This window comes from Mauremys mutica, chromosome 8, assembly GCF_020497125.1.
Source record: "Mauremys mutica isolate MM-2020 ecotype Southern chromosome 8, ASM2049712v1, whole genome shotgun sequence".
NCBI classification, from domain to species: domain Eukaryota; kingdom Metazoa; phylum Chordata; order Testudines; family Geoemydidae; genus Mauremys; species Mauremys mutica.
Window position 1 is genome coordinate 45,066,018 of NC_059079.1, and position 20,458 is coordinate 45,086,475.

The following is a 20,458-nucleotide window of genomic DNA, read 5'->3' on the forward strand; positions in this document are numbered from 1 at the left end:
CCTATCAGAATGATGTCTTCAGAGAAGCAAAACTGTAGAGAAGTATTTTTCCTTCTGTGTTAATTATGCAGTGCCACTAAGTGGTTTGTCAATAGTGGGTATCAAACTCTGGTTCTGTGGATCTAAAAGCATGAGCTTCTACCACCTTAACTAAAAGACCCTGATCTAATAGCTCAAAGACAATACAGACTCAGAAGTCTTTCTGAGGTCCTGCCAAAGAAGGGGGACAGAGAGCCATGCTGTGTATGTACTACTTAAAAAAAACAACAACAAAAAAAAGCAAAAAAACCCAACCTGGAATGGCTTTACTCTCACTTCTGATACTCAATATTATTAATAATAATATTATCACTTCCTTCAAATAAGTTTCTACCATTTCTGTTAACAATTATATTTGGCAGTATTTACTTTTAAATGTTTTGCCAGATTAATCCTTGCACTGAAAACTAAAAGTCGGCCTCTCCGTTTTCTGTTGATACTTTACCAAATGATGAGCGTGCCCATAAATCATGTGTTGGTTTATGGCATGGAGTGAATTCATAACTTTCCCCAAAGAGATAATGTCTTGCAGTTCAAAGACTGTTTTCTCACAGCAGTAGCTAAAGATGCTCTTATTGCTGTTATCTCTTTTTCTTACTGTGAAATAATCCAGTGATCCCATAGTGGTCTGACCATGAACCAAACCCATTTGGAAAGAAGCCTACTTGGAGTCAGAATGAAAAAATAAAAAGGAATCTAGCCAAGAAAGAACAGGGAATGATTATCTTCGACAGCATGTGCTCTATTATTATTGCTGCTGGAATTTTTTGTACTTGAAGAATGGAGTTTGTTTCATGTCATCAGTCTATCCATTGACAAGCATCAGATTGCCACTGACAGTACTGTTTGGATAATCTGTGATAGTGTATGACACTCAGCCAAATAATTAATTTCTGTTAGCTTCTATGCGCTATTTTAGTAAAAGTGAATAACTAGTAACTCCTGCTAGAAAGCGAATTATCAGTAAAATGTTTTCACAATTTATCTCTGCTCAGACTTGAGCTAGCCTATTCAAACTAAAATGCATAGATTAGTTCTTGAAAGCATTCTAGAAATGCCAACGTTTCTAGTCTTAATCCTGAAAGGCAAACTGAGTCTTTAAAAGAATGTTTTCATCTCTTCTGGGAGGTTATAGTAGATGATTGTTTATTTTATGTTTACCGTTCTTTGTTTCTGACATATTTGGGCCTCATTTTTAGCCTTTGCATGCACACATATGCAAACACAAATGCATGCACTTGCATATGCACCTGTATATGGACATGTGTTAGAATCTGCATCTGCAAATCCCATTAAGTGAAAGTTGTTTTGTGCATGTAAATCTGATACTTCCATGGATTCATGCACACACACACAAATGTGCAGGTGTTAGAATTTTCAAACAAGCAGGCATGTATGTGTTTGCACCTGAAAAGTGTGGCTGTATGGATCAGTATCAGCACACAGTCAGGTGTAGACTGGCAGAGGTCAAGCTTAAAATATGGTTCTGTATTACACAGTACTGTACTTCTATTTTGGCACTCAGTGCATTGAGTTCGCCTACATTTAAAAGAAATATCCTTCTAAGCTTCTCGTTCCTGTTGCCACTGTTCTTTAAAGGCTGCAGCTACCAGCTTCTTTCCGTCCATATAAAATGATTGTGATCCAAACTCTTCTCAGTTTGCATAACTCTTCAGCCAGCAGAGTTTCTATCCTCAGCCAGGATTCTCAAGTGCACAGTCAGTGGGCATCAGATATCCCAGCTCAGCCTTTATTTGCACTAGAGATGGTCAAAATTTGTCCAAATTTCAACTACAAATCTTCTGCATTTTTCAACTAGCTTTTTCTTCAGATTCAGTGATACTTATCTGGAAAGACATAAGGGACGTGAGATGAGGCCAGCTCATGACCCTTCAAACACAACATGAGTGAACGTCTCAATATCCATAAGTGATTATAATTTTAAACCTGAAATTAAACATTTATTATGAAATAAATTTAATAAACTTTCACATCATCTGCTGTGAAAAAGAATGAGCTAGAAAGCAACTTAAAATACTTTCAAAGCAACAAGTGATTTTTAATTTCATTCCGGGAATGACCTTGTTAGTTTAAAATATTTCAAGTTTTATATTTGTTCACACACACAACAACACTAGTAGAGAATACTAAAACCACTGGTACAATGCTGATAATATTTCTGCCACTTGTATTTATATCCACTGATACAATATCTATCCAAAATTATTACAGCATTCTTGTGAACTGTAATATTCTTGTTAACATAGATATTTTACATATAACACACACACACACACACACATATATATACTTTAATTTAATATTGTGAAACCTAAGAAAAGGTCAACATAGTTTTGACGACTGATGTTTTTTATATTCCAGTTTATTGATGGTCGACTAGCAAAGCTAAATGCTGGAAGAGGGTTCTCAGATGCTTTTGAAGAAGAGATCACTTCTGGAGGCTTCTGTGGAGGTACAGAATTATTTCAGGAGCATTTGTTTCAATATATCATTGTCTCTTCCACAGGAACTGTTGAGGATGATATCATATTGACTTAAACATAGTCAGATAAGCACTTATCTGGTTTAAATACCTCTGATTCATTCCTAGCAGGGTTTCAGTCCATTATATATCAGTAGCAGAATAGCTAATTAGCTATTTAGCCAAACATTTCCAGTGCATTAAATGAAAATAAATGGAATTGTTTTACTTTAATAAACTAGTTTTTATAAAATCAAGATCAGATGAGATTTTATTAGATGTTTTTAAAGTATTGGCTTGCTTAATAACTGATTAGATATTTACTGGTTAAAGTATATTTTTGTAATAATTACAAGACTTTAGTTCCCTAATTCCTTTTCTTTTTAATAATGGTTAATTTAGTTATTTTTCTAATGTCTCTTTTAAAAATTCCTTCATGCATCTCATGTAGATTTGCAATATACCTAAGCCAAATTTCTTCAAAATATGAGTAATTACTATCTCAAGCAAAATGCACTATGCTTAAATAAATAATCTTAATATGCAATTCTACTCTAAAAAGCGACGGTGTAAACGTATATCTTCTTCCTAAGCATACCTACTATTTCCTGCTTGTATCCAGTCATATCCATTGACTTCAGTGACTGAAATAAATTTTACTACTTTTAACTCCTGCTAGCCTTGCCAAGCCAGTACATCTAAGAAAGCATAAGATGGATCCAATTCCATGTTCTGCATTTCCAACAGGATTGTCTAATCATTTCCAGTTACATGGCAAGTCAGTTATACCTTTTTAGTTATAAACCAGCTATAGTTCCTACAATAAATGTGAGCCCCCTCAATGCCATTTTTACAGTCAATTTTCATAGTAGAACTTCAGTTTTCTGTATAAATGTGAACTGCGTGAGTTGAATCAAATCGTGTCTCTCTTAGGGCAGCTTTGTGACAGTGTTATGCTACAAAGTTACCCTCAAGCTAGCAGATCTGGCCAATGGAGGATTTGTCCTGCAGAGCCACCGTAAGAGATTCTGGGCCATGTCCTCTGAACTCTCGATATAGAAGCCTACTTGTCTAGAGTCTGACTATAAAGTGACCTTACTCCTTTCTTTCTCCCATCTTCCCAGACTTCTGCTGAGATCTGGCTGGCAGTCTGTTTTTCCCTGAAGAGGTTAGGAGAGAATGGCAGTAACACCAAGATTTAGTCTGTCCCCCGCTTTTAAGGCAACTTACTCATACAACTTCATGAATAGTTTTTATGCAGTGCACATGTCCATTCAGATAGGTAATGTCAGTGCTTAAAGTTCCTTTGCTCTTTGCAGTTAAGAGGTCAAAAGGATGCAGTGAAATAACATTAGAACTTGGATAAAGTTAGGTTCTTGGCTCTACGTTGATATGTTTTGTCAACCACATGTCTTACCTGGCTATGCTCATGAGGGAATGTTCACCTTCACTAGCAGTTTTGTGTTAGAATATATTGTATCCTTACTTTTCAAGTCAGACAAGCTGTACCACGTTGTGGACAAATTGCTTAGGGCATATATTCAATATTTACATAACTGCTGTCTCATTATCATTATGAGGTGCAGGCAGAGCAACAAGTATGGAATTGAGGGTGACATTTTGTGACACTAATGGGGTAGAACTGTGGTATTTTTCATAGTTAAATCCCATCAACTTTCCTATTGGTTCAAGACTACACAACTGGGTGGAGATAGCTTTCAGAAAGGTCACTAAAAGTCAAAGTATCCTATGCATTGTTGAAGGGGCAGGTGAACACATCATGAAGAACAGTGATAAGATTTTCATGCTATTGAGTCTAAAGAATGGACTTTCTTTCACCCTCTCCATTTTCGTTAATACTTTATTGCATTTTCCAACAAATACAAACATAGCTAAACCATGTAGAAATTTTAACTGCAGATTTGAAGCATTGCTTGCATTTAATCAGTTATATATCTGTAAATAGATTTTTCTTTAAATATAGTAACTTGAAAATACACTTTTTTAGTCTGAAGGGTGAAAAAAATTGTCTACCATATCAAAATGGTATTCTGTATCATGCAACGTTCTCATTAAAACTTTTTCACAAGTTTCCACCTTCCCTCACATGCATTCTCCTATAGAGCTAAATATAAGAATCATCAGTGTGAATGTAACTTTCAGTGCACTGCTAGGATTATTGATGGTGCACCCTGTGGCCTTCTTCTACTCTGTGTTAGCTCTGCTGGAGGGGCAGAGTTGTTGAGTCCTTATTGTACCTTCTAGGTGTGCCACATGAAAAAACAATTCTGTTAGGTAGTGGAAAGTTTGATCCCCACCTGCTGCAAAACTTTTTTCAATCAATTTTTTTGCAAGGTAAATGTAAAGTGGAGACAGGGAATGGGGAAGGGTATGCCATTGCAGTCAAAGACCTGGGAATAATGTTGAGAATCAGGTGTTCAACACCCTATCTCCCAGAAGCCTACCAATTGCAGGGGTATTAGGATTCCTAATCATCTTTATGTTCCCTTTGGGACATCTGCTTTTTCTTCTTTTTTCTCTCACACACTTTCACACTATGCTTCACTGCATTCCCTTTCACAATAGGAAAAGCATTTTTATTGATGGAAAAAGTATCTCATGTTTATGCCAAAAACATATGAAATTAATTTTATCAGTAGAACTCTCTTTAATATGGTCATATTGGAAAATAGACTAAAACCCAGTGTCAGCCTGTGTTGCATTGCTGCTTTTCAGTTAAAACTTTATGCACAGTTATTTAAACTTGTTGGCCCCTGGTCACAGCTGGCTGCTCAGAAATAAAAACTACAAGTCTTGTAATTCCCAGCAAATTGCCTTCATATATAAATAAGTATTAGCAAGAAATTTAACTGGGAATTTTTCCTGCTTCTATAACAGCAAACAATCTGCACCTTTACACCTATCACCTAATTTTTCTTGGACTGGAGCTTGGTAATAATTTTTACAGATATATTTTATTCATCCAGAGAGGGTTTTTTTTTTCATAACCAGAACGTATTGGCAAATTTAGTGAAGAAAATATCAGGAAGCATTCATATTTTATTAGTGCACTTTTTTTTTTGGTTGTGGTGACAACCTTAGAGCTACTAGTAGAAAAAAATTCTACTTAATAGTGAAGAAGTCAAGAGACTTTGAACCTCTGTTGGGAATGTGAGATTTATAATAAGAATTCAACATTTTCCTATTTAAATTTGAGGTAGTTCAGATAGTGGCTCAGCATACGTGGTGTTTGCTTCATGTTTTCCCTGGTTGAGTATGTGTCTGTTTTTTTTCACTCATTGACTAGTAAATGGTAGAACTTTGGAAGGATTTGTGATCTGCAAGCCTCCCCACCAGTGTACTGGTCTAATACATTTCTTATTAAATTACAAAATCTCATCTACTGTAATCTCTGGTAACAAATGGAATTCAGAGGGGGCCCTGATAAACATACTTCAAGTGTGGGAATTTCTTTCTTAAGCAAGAGCCAATGGTAGTCCATTATTTCAATGGGTTTTTGATTAAGCCCGAAATGATTATGTGGTTAATTTTGCCATGACCATGAGCGCTAAACTGTTACATTGGCAAATTCATTATATTAGTGAATGAGTAGTGGCTACATTCTACTTTATGATGAAGAAATAGTTTTTGTGTGTATACTATGTGTCCTCCAGTAACACTAGTGAGCCCAGTCAATCTTAAAAGGACAACTGTTCAGTCTTTGTGAATGTAGCGTATTGGTTAAGGCACTTCTGCTGTGGATAAGTGTACAGTCAGTGCTAGTAAGCTTTCTTTTCCAACGTGGCATCCCTTTCACTCACTGCACCATTTCTGAGAATTTGGGTATTCCTGCTTGCAAGGAATTTAGTGTGATGGTGTGGAACATTTAAATGAAAGCATTTCTATAAGTCCAAACAGTTAAGTCGCTTCACTTGTTTCCCTCAGAAATTGCTGTATTACCTTTTACAATTATCCAGTTAGTCCTCAGACATGTTCTATGAGAGCTAGGTTGTTGGTGTTTTGGCTTTCCACCAGCCAATCCAGGTTCTAGTTATAAGATTTATTTCAAAGCTTAAACTTTTGAAATCTTCTGTTAAAAAGCTGATGCTTTGTCAAAGGATATCAGTGTGTTCTTTGCAAAGTTGATAAATTCTCTCTTTGAGCTACATAATTTTTGTGATCTCAAATATTTTGCTTGGAGGTATTAATTCATGGTAACTATCATTGCACTTCACAATATCGGTAAATTCAAGTGATTAAGCTACTTTTAACATTTCTCAAAGGTAAGGAAATCAGTCTTGCATGTTCAGTTGAAGTGTCTTCTGAAGCTGTTGTTTCAGTTAATAATAATAATAATAGGAGACATACCCATCTCCTAGAACTGGAAGGGACCTTGAAAGATCATCAAGTCCAGCCCCCTGCCTTCACTAGCAGGACCAAGTACTGATTTTTGCCCCAGATCCCTAAGTGGCCCCCTCAAGGATTGAACTCATAACCCTGGGTTTAGCAGGCCAATGCTCAAACCACTGAGCTATCCCTCCCCCCACCTTATCTACCTCAACCACCTTATCAAATTTTAGCATATCTTTTGTGGCCAATTTAATAATATGATAGCACACAATGATCTTATCTATGTTGGTAGTTGTCTTACTCATTCACTTGCCTTCTACACTGTGAAAGAAAGAACATGTAATTTACAGTGGGTTTCCCTACAAGTAGGGTGACCAGATGTCCCAATTTTATAGGGACAGTCCCGATTTTTGGATCTTTTTCTTATATAGGCTCCTATTACCTCCCACCCCCTGTCCCAATTTTTCACAGTTGCTGTCTGGTCACCCTACCTACAAGGGAGATGTGAAGAGATATTAAGGTCCTTATCCTGTTGCTAGTCCTTTTCCCTCTGGTATTAAGATGGTAGTGTCTGCCATGCAATTCATTTTCTCACTGCAAGTTTTTCTTTTTGCCCAGAAGAACAGGGGAAGGAACCCAATTCTGGGTAAAAAGGGGGAAATCACCATATCCAATACAAGATATATTCTTAGCACAATATATACACACCCCTCCTTCAGACTTTTATTTTTTTATTTTGTTTTTAGTGAGTCTGAATATTTGATTGCGACTTTAATTTCTCTTCATACTTGAATCAGAGTTAGCAGTTTTCTTCAGAGAAAACAGTTGGGTATGGTGAAAAAGAAGCACTGTTGGAAAGAAAATAAGGGGTTCATAATAGGGAACCCCAGTTTTGCTTTTTGTGTACATGGATTTCCCTCCTTCACAGTACTGGAAGACTCAAACTCATGTTTAACAAAGTGTATTGTGGAGAGGGCAGGAACACCCAAAAATGTGTTGAATGTGTTTCTGATCATTTTATTTTATTTTATCTTCACATCTCAGGAAATTCAAAATCTTACCAGCAGTGGGTGCATACAGTAAAGGTATAACAATTTTATTTTTATTTGACTTTTTTATTTATCTTTGGAAAAATCAGCATACTGAACATCGAGCTTTAAAAGGATATTTGACTTTATATGGTCAATTAGCCGCATTCTCTAAATTTGTGTATTAATTAATTAAGTGTTCCTTGTATTAATGTAACAGAGTAAGAAAGTTATTTTTACCTAAATATTTTTTGTCATAAACTAGTGTCTTTGTCTTGACAATATTTTATATTAGTTTAAAAATGAGAAAATGTCTCATGCACGAAATAAATGCTAAATGTTCATCTAGCCAAGGGTTTTTCTGTACACTGTTTTGTGTTACATTCCATAACTGTGAGTTAGGTGTGGCACTAGGATTTGATAGGAATTTTATCACTTCTAGTAAACAGCAGTTTGGTTAATATTAATGTTTTTACATAGTCTGACTAAAAGAGAACCTTTGTTGCACAACATTGGTACTAGGCAGGATTAGTAAAATATAGTACTTTAGACAAAACTCTTGTGATTAAATAAGACATGATTACCTCAATGTGTTTTCAATAAAAATAGTTTTTTTTAAATGATACAATATATACATTAATAAGCCAAGGAAAGCTTCCAATATTACATGTACTGTGGTAACAGTTCATGCATGGGTATGAGAATACGTCATTATGTTAGAATGCATTGATAAATATGTGTCAGCCATGATAATGACATACTGTAACCCTTGTGTAGATGTAGACAGTAGGTTGTAGATAGAATGCAGCTGTGGAAATTTTTCCTACTTTAAAAAGAAGGCTACTATTTTCCTGCTTTATTTTATGTCAGCCTGTCATTTATTTTTCTTGCTATTGTCTTAACTTTTAACCTGTGTTATAAGGGTTATTAAAATATGCTTTTGTATGTTTCAGAAAGGAGGTGCACTAATCAACACAGCCATGACCAAAGCCAGCCCTGCTGTGAAGACAGCATACAAATTTGTAAGATCAACACAATCTGTGCATAAAAAATTACAGAAACCACCTACAATCTCCAGTTATTGTCAAAAACTGAAAAAACGAAATAGTTCCAATATGTATTACAGAAAAACATTACAGCCTAAGAAATTGTTTTAATCTTTTATTCCTATCTTGTGAGGGAACAATAACCACTCCATGTTACTGTTTTAAGTGGTTCAGTATGCTATTATTGGCTTCATTCAAAATATACAGTAGATGCTTATTTGAATACCTATTACATATTTGAAATACAGCTGAAAACCTCTGCTTAACTGATGATCTTAAAATATGGACTCTGAAAATACTAAATCTTCATTTACACTAAGGCCCTTTACTCCTCCCTGGCAGTGTAAATTAAAAGTCAGTATAAATGTTGTTTATAGTTCTAGGTGGTGTAAAGGAGTCTTTGTGTCAATAACAATAAGTCCCTAAGGACTCCACTTTGACACCAGTGGTACCCTATCCAAAGTCAGTTGGGAAGCATTTATATTGTGTGCAAGGAACAATTTCAGTCCAAAACTTCCACCATAAGCAAGCTATTATTTGGGTGTGAGCATCTTTTAAACTTATTGTTATGGTGTTAATAAAATAGCACTAATTCAAAAAGTTATGGACTTGCACTCTTGGCCCTTGATTTACAGCTTATCTAGATGAAGCTGGGGTGTAAATCTGTACCGCTCTAGCAAGTCACATGCTAACTGTCTACATGAACCATGCTACAGTAAAAGTTACCTGATGAATTTTAATCTAGCCCACTTTGAAACAGGACTAGGATCAAAGTGTTCTAGGGAACTTTTAGTGTGTGGTAGCAGGATCCACACTGGCAGTGTGCAACAGGCTAGTTCAGTGAAGATTTACACCCCAGCTTGCCACACGCTGTTTAACTAATTTTATGTCTTCAGTTTGACAAGCAGTCCAGTTTTTAAATTATCTTTAAATATCCCTAGATCATAAAGAATGTGAATTACATTATATTATCCAGGGTATAGAAACAATGTGGTAGCTCGTAAGAAATGACACAATGATAAGTATTTTAAGTTTGGGTTCAGAGCACACAGGCGAAGAATCTTCTCTGCCTTTCTTTTGGCTTTTCTGAGGGCTCTTTAGATTGATGCATAGCAAGTAGTTCTGAATAAATCAGTGCTAGTGTGTGATGCTAGCAGATTTTAAATAAAACTTTAAAAGGAATTTTTAATTATACATCAATTCAAACTCCCAGAAAAGTAGTGAGGAAAGAAACAGGTAAATAAATTAAAGGTACTGTATATCCACACACTCATTTATAATTTAAAAATGGTTCATTAACAGGCTAGCAGGAAATTATTCTCTTCCTCTGTTTTTCATGAGCTTAGATAGGGTTTCATGATTTCCTCCCAGCTACCCATTTTGCCCATTATGTCCCCGATCATACAACTTTCTGTATCAGCAGACTCCTTGTGTGCATGAAGCCTTATTAATTTCAGTGGGAATCTGTGCATGTTCAGGCATAGATTAAGGTGCAGGAGCAGGCCTATATATTGCCCTTTCCCCTTCCATACATGCATGCATCTACTACATGGCACCCTGTTGCTTTGTTATTGAGCTACTGAGCTTATGATTTAAGGGTCACATTTTCAAAAGTTCCCTAATCTGGCCTTCAAAACTATCCCAAGTTGTTGTGCAGGCACTCCCCAGGTTACGCAAGATGCGACTTACGCAAATTCACACAGAAAAAGTTCCATAAGCCAGAAATAGGATTTTCAAGTGCAGAAATTATTGTGTAACATACAGGTATACGTTTCCAATTTATGCAAAATTCGAGTTACGCAAGGTTTTCCAGAATGGAACGATTGCGTAGGCCGGGGGGCATCTGTATTTGGAAACACTCATAACTCTCCCCACAAACTACATCTCCCTGGGTGAAAAATCGATAATTAAGATGTGTGTGTCACTGATTTTCATGTGTAGAGTCTGAAGTTTTTCATATGTGGCCCTTAAATGTGAAAAGGCATAATTTTCAAGGCTACTTTTGAAAATTGGTTCTAAAAGTTAACTTGAATCTAACTGGGTTCATGGAAGGAAAACTTTCCTATTTCTCTTAAGACCAGGTTAGCATTTTTTCTAGCAAAAATAAAATGTAGAAAATTTAGAATATAATTACTTGTCATCTAGAATGGTAATTCATCTCTAAATAGAGGGATGCCCTTGGGTCCATTTTCTGTGCAAATTATTGTCACGAACAATCATGGGACTTGGCTGCCTATTTTAATAGACACCGTTTTTCCCCCTAACTATCAGCACTATGCTGTTCAGCAACGCTGGAGAAATTCTCCATCTGCATATAAAACCACTTCATTTCTTTTAAGATTGATGTTGCCTTGCAAGTTACCAGACTGGAACACTATAGCAGTGAGCTTGAAAATCTTAACAGTTTTCCAACATGAGTTGCTATTAAAATACTACTTCAAATTTGAAGGACCATCTCAAATAAAGGGATGGACTCTAGAGACCAGTAGGATGGTTCGTTTTTAGCAATAGGTGAGGATACATTTGCTAAATTAGTGTGTTTTCACAACATTGGCATGTATGCACAACTCTTACTAACTGACTGCCATTAGCATAGTATAGCTAACTGATACAGCCCGGGTGAAATTAGCGATAGAGATTATTATCCTTATATCACATAAAATTTTAAAAAATATTTCTTATTAAGTAGGCTTATGAAGAATATTCTTTGAACAAAGCCTATCTCTTGCACCACGGGTTAAGTCCTTTTGTTTTAATTTTCTAGGCAAAAAGTCATGCAAAGCAGGGAATAAAAGAAGTGAGGAGTAAGTTAAAACACAAGGTATGCAATACAATTTTACTTTCTTACCTTGCTTCTTGTATCAGTTTGAAGCTTATACTTTACAAATCACATGAGATTTGTGTTTTTAATGACTTTTGAAATATGCTTAGCCCTTTGTTCAACAATACATTTTTCATAACGAGCCCTCTGGCAACTATCTGTCATTCTATCCACCCACTGAATAATCTCTTTATTGTTTGCATATTTTATCATAGAACAACAGAGATCTTCAAAGATACGTTAACAGGATGTATGTTTTCATAAAACTGATTGCTTTGATATCACAATTGAAGCCTTTGCTTCAAGATGAGAATTTAAGACAGGATAGTCTTGCAGTACAATGTAATTCAGAAGGTGTAGTTGTCTGTTTTGGATTCATAAGATCTGAGCACGATGTTAATGTTTTAAAATAGAGAAACATTTAAACTTTGAAAAGTAACATAGAAATATCAGAATGAAGCTTGGTTTAGGCATTTAAGGACAGTTTTCCTAATGAGTTTTATTTCTTCACTTATGATTTTCCTTGTGAGAAGAGGGAACTAACTTCAATGTTGTTTTATACTTTTCTCAAATATAAAGTTTAAAAAAATATTTCATAAGCATTAATGGATTTAAATTGTTTTATATACATTCTAAAAGCTTCATTTGAAAACTTCATTCTGTGAAAGATGCATTTGATAACTATTAACTTTTTGCAATGCTGTATTTCATTTTGTTAATAGATATGACCTTGTGACAAATGTTTAGTAACAAATGATTTGTATTAACAAAATTATTTTTAGTACGCTATGTATTCATAGGATATGTAAATAAATATTGTAAACATGAGATTTCAAATCTATTCTGTTGTGTAGGAGAGTGATGAAGAATATGGAACTTGTAGCTCTGGTGTACTACAGTGTGCACCAGTGTACACATTACACAATCAGAAAAGAGGAAATTCAGAAAAACGAAGACTTGCCCAGGTAAGTCACCTGAAACCTGTGCTATCGCTTTCTTAAAATATGGAAGGAAACTGTTTTCCTGTTACAGTAGTGTGTTAAAATATTATGGTAAATACCTTTATTACCATCTGTATGCAGGAAATATGATAAGTAGTATTCACAATAATACTGCTTGCATAATATGCTGTTTTGAGAGTTGAGAGAATGGCTTATCATATATCATCCTCCTGGAGGGAAAAAAATAGGAAATTCAGCAGAGAGATGAGGTTGCCAGCTACATCTCTAGGAAAAGAAATCACAATTTATTGTTAGAAATAGGACTATATTTTCAAACAAATATTTAAAATTATTTCATAAATACTGTTTAAAAGTACTATAAGAAAGAGTACAAAACAGATAAATGCTAGGAATATTGCAGGTGTGATCTATTGAAAAGTTTAGTTAGTAGTATGTATCTTTTATGGACTCTCGTTAGAGAAATAATTTCATAGGCATAAAACATACATTTCAGGTCAAGGATGAATATTAGTTTTTGAATAAAGTCATTCTGGTATATTCACATATGCCCAAGCCGATTTTCACTGATAAACTGTCTTTCTACAACCCTAAAATACAGTGGTATGTGTTAATACTTTACCTAAAGCCAGGTGATTTTGAGAGAGGGCATGCCTTTAATTCAGACCTTGCTCAAGCTGATTATCATATAGTGAATTGATATAGTAGAATTTACTACTAAGTCAATTAGCTAACAGTGTGTCAGATGTCTTGTCTTTCTGTTCTCAGTTCCTTTAGTGGGTCTGGTTCTCTGTAACAGGTGTAATATCTCAGTTTTAGCCCAGTACTAATTCTCGAATGCCCAAATTCTATTTGAATTATTGCTTTATTCTGTATAGAGTAATACACAGTTTTGGGGTTTTGTGATCTCTTTTGAATAAGAATATATATATTTTAATAATATATATAAACTCCTGCTTTTGATACCACACGTTTCTTCCTTCGATAAGAAGTGTGTCCTGTAGGTCAAATGAGTACCTCTTCAAATTGACAGTTGAATTTACCTGACTATTGACACTATTTTACTTTATATATAATAATAATGATGTTATGATAAAATTCTAATTTTGTAAGCTCATGTATTCAGGTGTTTTGAATGATAAAATAGAAAGTGTTTGTGGAAACTAATATACAATTAGGGTAGATTAATGACTTGCTCAGTAGAATTTTAGAAAATGTATGGTAATACTGAGGCCATTGGTTCCAGTGGTATAAATAATGTAGGCAGATCTATTTTAATTATGCAAGTGGATTCTCTTCTGTAACATGTTTTTCAGGTTTCTTTTTAAATACAGTAATACTAAAGTCTGCAAGTGTGTGCTGTCAGTGTATTTTCACATAGACTAACACAGTGTGTCCTTTCTTTCAAGAACCTTGTGTAGTTTAAATTTCCTGACTTGACTGTTGAGACAGAAGATATGCAGATACATTTAGAATTTTAAAAATGTAGTATTTATATCAGAGATTGATACTTATTTATTTTAAATTGGTAAACTGTCATTCTAATATACAGAAACTTTTTCTTTAACCACATCTGTGCCGCATAACACTGCTTTTTTTCAGTACACATACCCAAATCTGTTTATATGTTCATTTAAACTTTTATGCAAATGTACAACACAAATATATCTAAAATATGTGTCTGCATATTCAGATGCTTTTAAATGCTGCACATATAGAAAAGCTGTTAGTTTATTAATTTACTTCATGGTCAGGTCTGTCTGCTGTTCCACTTTAATTGTTTAGTTTTAGTACTGGAGTCAACACCAATAAATTGTATCAAAGTAAATTTTATTATTAGATATTAACGTTTCTTCTGAAGGACTGTGTTACTGTAGAATACTTTAACATGTATATGATTTTTCATTCATACAATCGTACTAAATCTCAGTATTATACATCTTTTCTGCAGGCTAGCCAAGTTTTTATTTTTGAAACAGCATACACGTCTTTCAGAATGATACAGTGTATCAGGTCAGAACAGCTGAGATTTTTTTTGTCCTACATAGAACAAGGAAAATCTTAATGTGCTTTAAAAAGTGGGGGTTTGTTTACGAGGCAAGCTCTGTTACTAATGGCTCCATATCTTTGCCGAGCTGATAGAGCAGCATGACCTGTGTCCCCACCCCATCCTCTACCCTGAATGTCACATGCACTCAGTGGGCAGGAAAAAACAAGCTGTAATCACTGACCAAGAAGTTTGGTCTTCTACAGTTCCAAAAAATGCAAACTGGGCTTTGCGGTCCCAAAACATCATTATCTATGTGGAGTCTCAGGCTGTCCTACATGTTATAATTGGTGCTGTTTTTAAACATGGAGGCTCTTAGCATCAGTTAACAATAATGCAAGATCCATTGAACTAACTGTTGGCTTTGAGACCCTGCATCTATATAAATTATATTACTTATTATTATTAATATTATTATTAAAAGCAAGTGAATTGCATTCATTGCTACACTTCATAATTGTAGAGCTTTGTCTGAAGCTTTCCTTCCTGCTGATTAATCTTTTTGTCCAGGTTTCTAAAATGGCGCTGCTCACTGTCATCTCACTGTAGTAACTGAAAAATAAGATAGTGCTAATGGTCACAAGTAGCTTATGCATTTAAATATACATTTTAAATAATGGATAAAGGGTGGTTCATTGAAAAATCAACTATGAGAATACTTCTAAAATCCCAGACAGTGTAGATTTTTAAGTCTTCTTACCTCAAAACAATGAGGGCTTCCCCCAGCCCCCCAATCCTCAACCATCTCACAGTAAGTCGTTTTAAAGTACTGCAACATAAAGAATTTAATGTTACACTTTCTGTTTCATGTCAGGCCTATTGATGGGAGTTTTTATTTCCCCATTGCTGCTTTCCAGCAAACCATAAATGCCAAATTAGTCATTTGAAATTAATTCAAAAATATTGTTGATAATTTAAAAAAAAATACTTTATAAAATAGTGTATGATGCTGAAGTTCTCTTGATTCTAGGGATCAGTTTAATGACTGTTTCATTACCAGGAGATTTTGTACAATAGAATGTGAATCTGCATTTTACCCCAACAAATAGTAGTTTGTATGCTGGTCTACTAATTAGTACGGTTATTTCCTGTTTTGTTGATGAGGCTTAAATAAATGTCAAGGGTACAGCCATGAAGATCTTCCAATTAGGCTTTGCGTTTGTAAAACCCAACCCCTTTGCTTTTGTGTGAAGATGACAGTTCCAACTGCAGCCTCAGCCTAACAGGGCTCAAGGGAAAGGATTCTTCTCTGGTTTTATTGAAAACAAGGCCAGTTTGGCCCAGTGAGAATACCGGCACGGGTCACAATGCAGAGCCATTTTTAACAATGAATATTTACTAATCTTTATCATTGCCCTTGTGGTTGTTTTTAAAAAAATTAGACTTTAAAAAAATCAGAATGAATTACGATATGTAAAAGAGCTGCTGAAGCTTAATCAGAGGATAAATAATTAAATCTGTTATCACAAACTATAGTGATTATATTGGTTTCCTTTAATTAGCATTTGGGAAATCTTTCCCAAAGAAAGCAAAACAAAAAACAAAACAAAAATCCCACAATTCAACTAGCCTAAGATAGATAGTGTTAGAAAAATTGTTCGTTCTCTCTCTCTCTCTCTCTCTAATATACGTTTGAGCTCACTCTTGCTTAGGTTAGCTATTCTGGGCTTTTTGTGTGTGCGTGAGCTTAGCTGTATTGCAAGTCAACATTAACAGATGGATTGCCCTAAGCAAGGGAAAACCACAACAACAAAATCTAGTGAAAGTAGAGGATTGAAGCTTTTTATTGTTAAGCCTTATTAAAACCTTGGCATGTACACTACTGTTAACTGTTTCATGCCTTGAACTAATAGCATTTCTCTGATATTTTCTGTATTCTAAGTAGACAAGGTGCATGAGATAGTATGAGAAATTTCCAATTAAATGTTTTGAATGACAAACTAAAGCAAAACATGAGATTGTTTCAGCCCATGTTTACATTATTTTGCCACATATTATTAGGAAATTACACTCTGATGACTATGCTTTTACTATTTACCAACATTTTTTGGTAATACATGAATTAAACTACTGAGAACTCAGTTTTTCAGAATTCATTTTAATTCCTTTTCTTTATATGCATTGATGCAGTGCAGATTTCGGGGTGGGGGCAGGGGAGTGTACACAGACACAACCATGTTTCTACCATATTGCTTAAAATACAAAAAAAAAAAAAAGTTTCAGTAAGAAAAAAGGAGGAATACCAGGAAGATCTGTTTGTTTTCATGAATATGATCTATGTAATTTTACCATATGTAACCATTATCCCAGGTGATTGATGGCTTATTTAAAAGGGAACATTGCTGGGTTTAAATAATTATTATGTATTCAGTGGCTTATAAAACATGCTAGCAGATTTGCAGAGTACTGTGTAACAGCTATGAGCTCATTTTATAATTAATAAGCTACCAATGCACCCTTGTCTCAAAGGAAATAGACGTAAGACTTATAGGCATGCAGTAACTTGTAGCCATAATAAAAAATAGGGAATTTGGATTGTAAGTGTGGATTTACTGGGAATCCCAATGTGTCCCTGCTACTTTACTTACACATATATCAAAGCAACCAAGTGAACTACTTGTCATGACTATGCAGTATTTTAAATATAGTGTTTTAAAAATCTCATTTATAATTGAAACCTCTTTATGTAACAAGTGTAACTAAAACCAGTTCGGATTAAACCTTTTATCTTGCTTTCCCCAAACATAAGTGAATTGACCAAATAAAAGTATTCTTTCTCTTTTCTTTTTAAAGCAGAACATAGATGTGACTTTCAGATACTTACTATAAATATAGCATAATGAATAGAACACCCACAGTTCAAGTGATAGAATGTGTACTTTGGCTCCTCCTCAACAGCTATAGTAAGTCTCAGAGGAGGAGGCAACATTCGGCATCTTCAGGAGAATACCGAATGCCCCATCTATCAATACCACCTCCAATGGCTAGCAAACAAATGACACAAATATTAGCTGCAAAGAGCCTCCAGTACCTGACTACCCTCCCAACCTGGCAAAAGGTGATTATGGCGGGTCATGGTGGGAATAGAAAGGAAATGGGAGAAGAGGAGAGTGAAGCAAAATTGGGCCATTGGAGTGCTGCTGAATATAAATACTGCAAAAGAGGGAGACACAAGTCCCATTATCAAACACAAATCAAACATCTTCATAATGTTAAAAATCTAAAAGTTGTGGTTCCATGCTTTCTGTTGTATCTGGATTCAGCTGAAATGTTTGGGGTCACATTTGGGAAACACAGAATAATAGCTTCTGTCCATATGCCTCCTATCTACTGAAAATCCTACATGGATCTTGGGTAGCTTTAATCCTCATTGAATAATTAAAGTAATGAAGATAAAATATTATAATTGACAGATGTCATATGCAGTAACAATTAGCAGTTTTGAATTTGTAATTTAATAGTGTGCTTCATCTTTAGGGAAACTTTTCCTATGAAGTATTTGTTCTGCAATAAACTTCGGTCAATTGGTAAATTATATATTTTGAACAAAAGAGGGCATAATTTGAAAATATTGCAAGCAATTTTAGTTTTCTTTTAATTTCTGGGGAAGGTTTTTTGTCTTTATATGTCAAGTAAGAGCTCTTCATTCTGCAAATTGTTCAGCTTTTCTTTTAATTAAAAATGAAAAACCTAGACAGCAAAAAATTCAAATTGTAAATTACGAGAGTGCCCTCTGGTGGTCCTGATATCTTCCCATGTATTACAAGCATATATGTAGCCAGTGTCATATGGTGAATGCTTGCTCTTTACATCAAAAGATCTTTTAGAAACAAAACAGTAACCATTATCTCAATAGAATTCTTATCTAAAAGAGTATGCAGACTTATAGATGTTTGTCATATCCATGTCCTTCAAACAGAACAATCTTTATTTTTGTAGATGTACTCTCAGAACAGTAACAATCTGTTTCCTTAATTTACTTAAAATATTTTGTGGCATAACCATACTCTTGAGATTAATTATGAAAAAATATTGAAGGGGGACTACCTTGTTTCAGTGGTTTATTTAGCAAACTGATGTATTTAAAAGAAAAAGGAGACGATGCTTATATTATAAAGCTTTTTATTTTTATCTCTATCGTTTCTCTTCTGTTCTTAGCCCATTCTTTTTCTTTTTCCCCAGTTAAGATCTTAACAAAACAGAAGGAACTCTTATGGTACTAGCTGCATTACTGGTGCAAGTTTCTCCTTTACTCATTATTGACTTATAGTCTCATGTTTCATTTTATTCTATAGAAGACATCCGCCCTTCTTTGGTTTTGCCTCCCCAGTGAAAAACCATACTTGAGAGCCATCTCTGTCTGTCATCAAGTTTCCAAACAAAAAAAGGGAGAGCCTGGAAGCTGGTCCAGAAGCTCTTGCTGGCCTTTGTGGCATTTAGATGAGTAGTTGGCCTTTTCAGGGCCAAGGCACCAACACATACTGCCTCAGCTTTATCCAAATGAGAAACCTAGAAAGTGAAAGCTTGGCAGGTGGGTTCTTTTGACATATGCAATCTATTTTAGTTCTGGAACTAATGAATGAAAAGGCAGTTCAGCTGCGAGTCTGTCACAAAAACAGCCTTAGTGTTGCACAAACAAAGGATTCTTTTAAGGTTCTGAAAAAGAAACACTATTGTGCTGAGTATGCTGTGGAGAATCAGAAGAAGCTCTTTAATATTTGATAATTAACTGAAGTAACTAGGGGTAGACTACTAATCAAGATAAATTACATTGATATTTATATCTTACTTTTATTTGCCATGCATCCCTCTTCTCGCATCCTACCTAAAAACAACAGTTACAGATAGTGTTTTGGCTCCACCTAGCAGAAGGAAGGAGTCAAAAGTTCTGTCAATTCAAGACACCAATCCATCTCTTCCTTTCCCACTTAATTTTGCCTCCTGACCTAGAAGCATGGAGAGAGCAGCCTTATGTCTCCAGCTTCAGCGCCCCTTCTGTCTGGTCTCTAACCTCCTGTACGTTAGAGGGAAGCAATGAAAGAAGAAGTGATTCAGGTATAGGACAATGAGTATGGCTGATGGAAAAAGCAGGGAGAAGAGCAACAGGAAAAATCCTTTCCTGTCGAGACCTTACAGCTAGTAGAGTTGGCAGCTGGAAGGGATAAATGTAAATGGAACTAGCAGGAAGATTTCCTCGTCATGATTAAATCTTCTGATCATGGACTCTGAACTAAGATGATGTTGGAATCACACCTAAGGCTCAACTCCATTGCCCCACAACATAGATTAGCTTTGTAGATTGCACAGTCATCCTGAGAGTTCCTCACCCAGATAGGCTCTAACACAGCCTGTAGGTCTGCATGACAGGGTTGCAGCTGATGCAATATTGCCAACTCTCCTGGTTTTATTGTGAGTCTTATTTGGGTCTGTTCCTAAAGCCTCAGCTCATGGAATCCTGTGATTCATGTGAAAAACTCAGTTTTCATTTTTTAAAAAGTTTCTAGTCCTCATGGTTGTGTGAAAACATGAAGCCTCAGCAGGCTTCAGAAATCAGAAGGGAAATAAAAAGAACCCAACATTTATTATTTTGGTTAAAAAAAAAACAACCCTCATGATTGTTAAGACAATTGCAAACATCGGGCCCCAAAAATCATGACTTTTGTATGTTTGGGGTTGGTAATATTAT

At 35.2% G+C, this 20,458-nt stretch overlaps 1 protein-coding gene across 2 annotated transcripts in view; it reads left to right on the forward strand.

The window, feature by feature from the left end:
• DENND1B (DENN domain containing 1B) overlaps nt 1-20,458 on the forward strand; it is a 268,816-nt gene that overhangs the window by 225,238 nt on the left and 23,120 nt on the right. For both annotated transcript variants that reach the window (XM_045028045.1, XM_045028046.1), the window contains 5 exons: nt 2,422-2,512; nt 7,916-7,956; nt 8,853-8,921; nt 11,710-11,766; nt 12,621-12,731. In XM_045028045.1, coding sequence (XP_044883980.1) covers nt 2,422-2,512; nt 7,916-7,956; nt 8,853-8,921; nt 11,710-11,766; nt 12,621-12,731 — 369 coding nt within the window. The remainder of the gene's footprint in view (nt 1-2,421; nt 2,513-7,915; nt 7,957-8,852; nt 8,922-11,709; nt 11,767-12,620; nt 12,732-20,458) is intronic.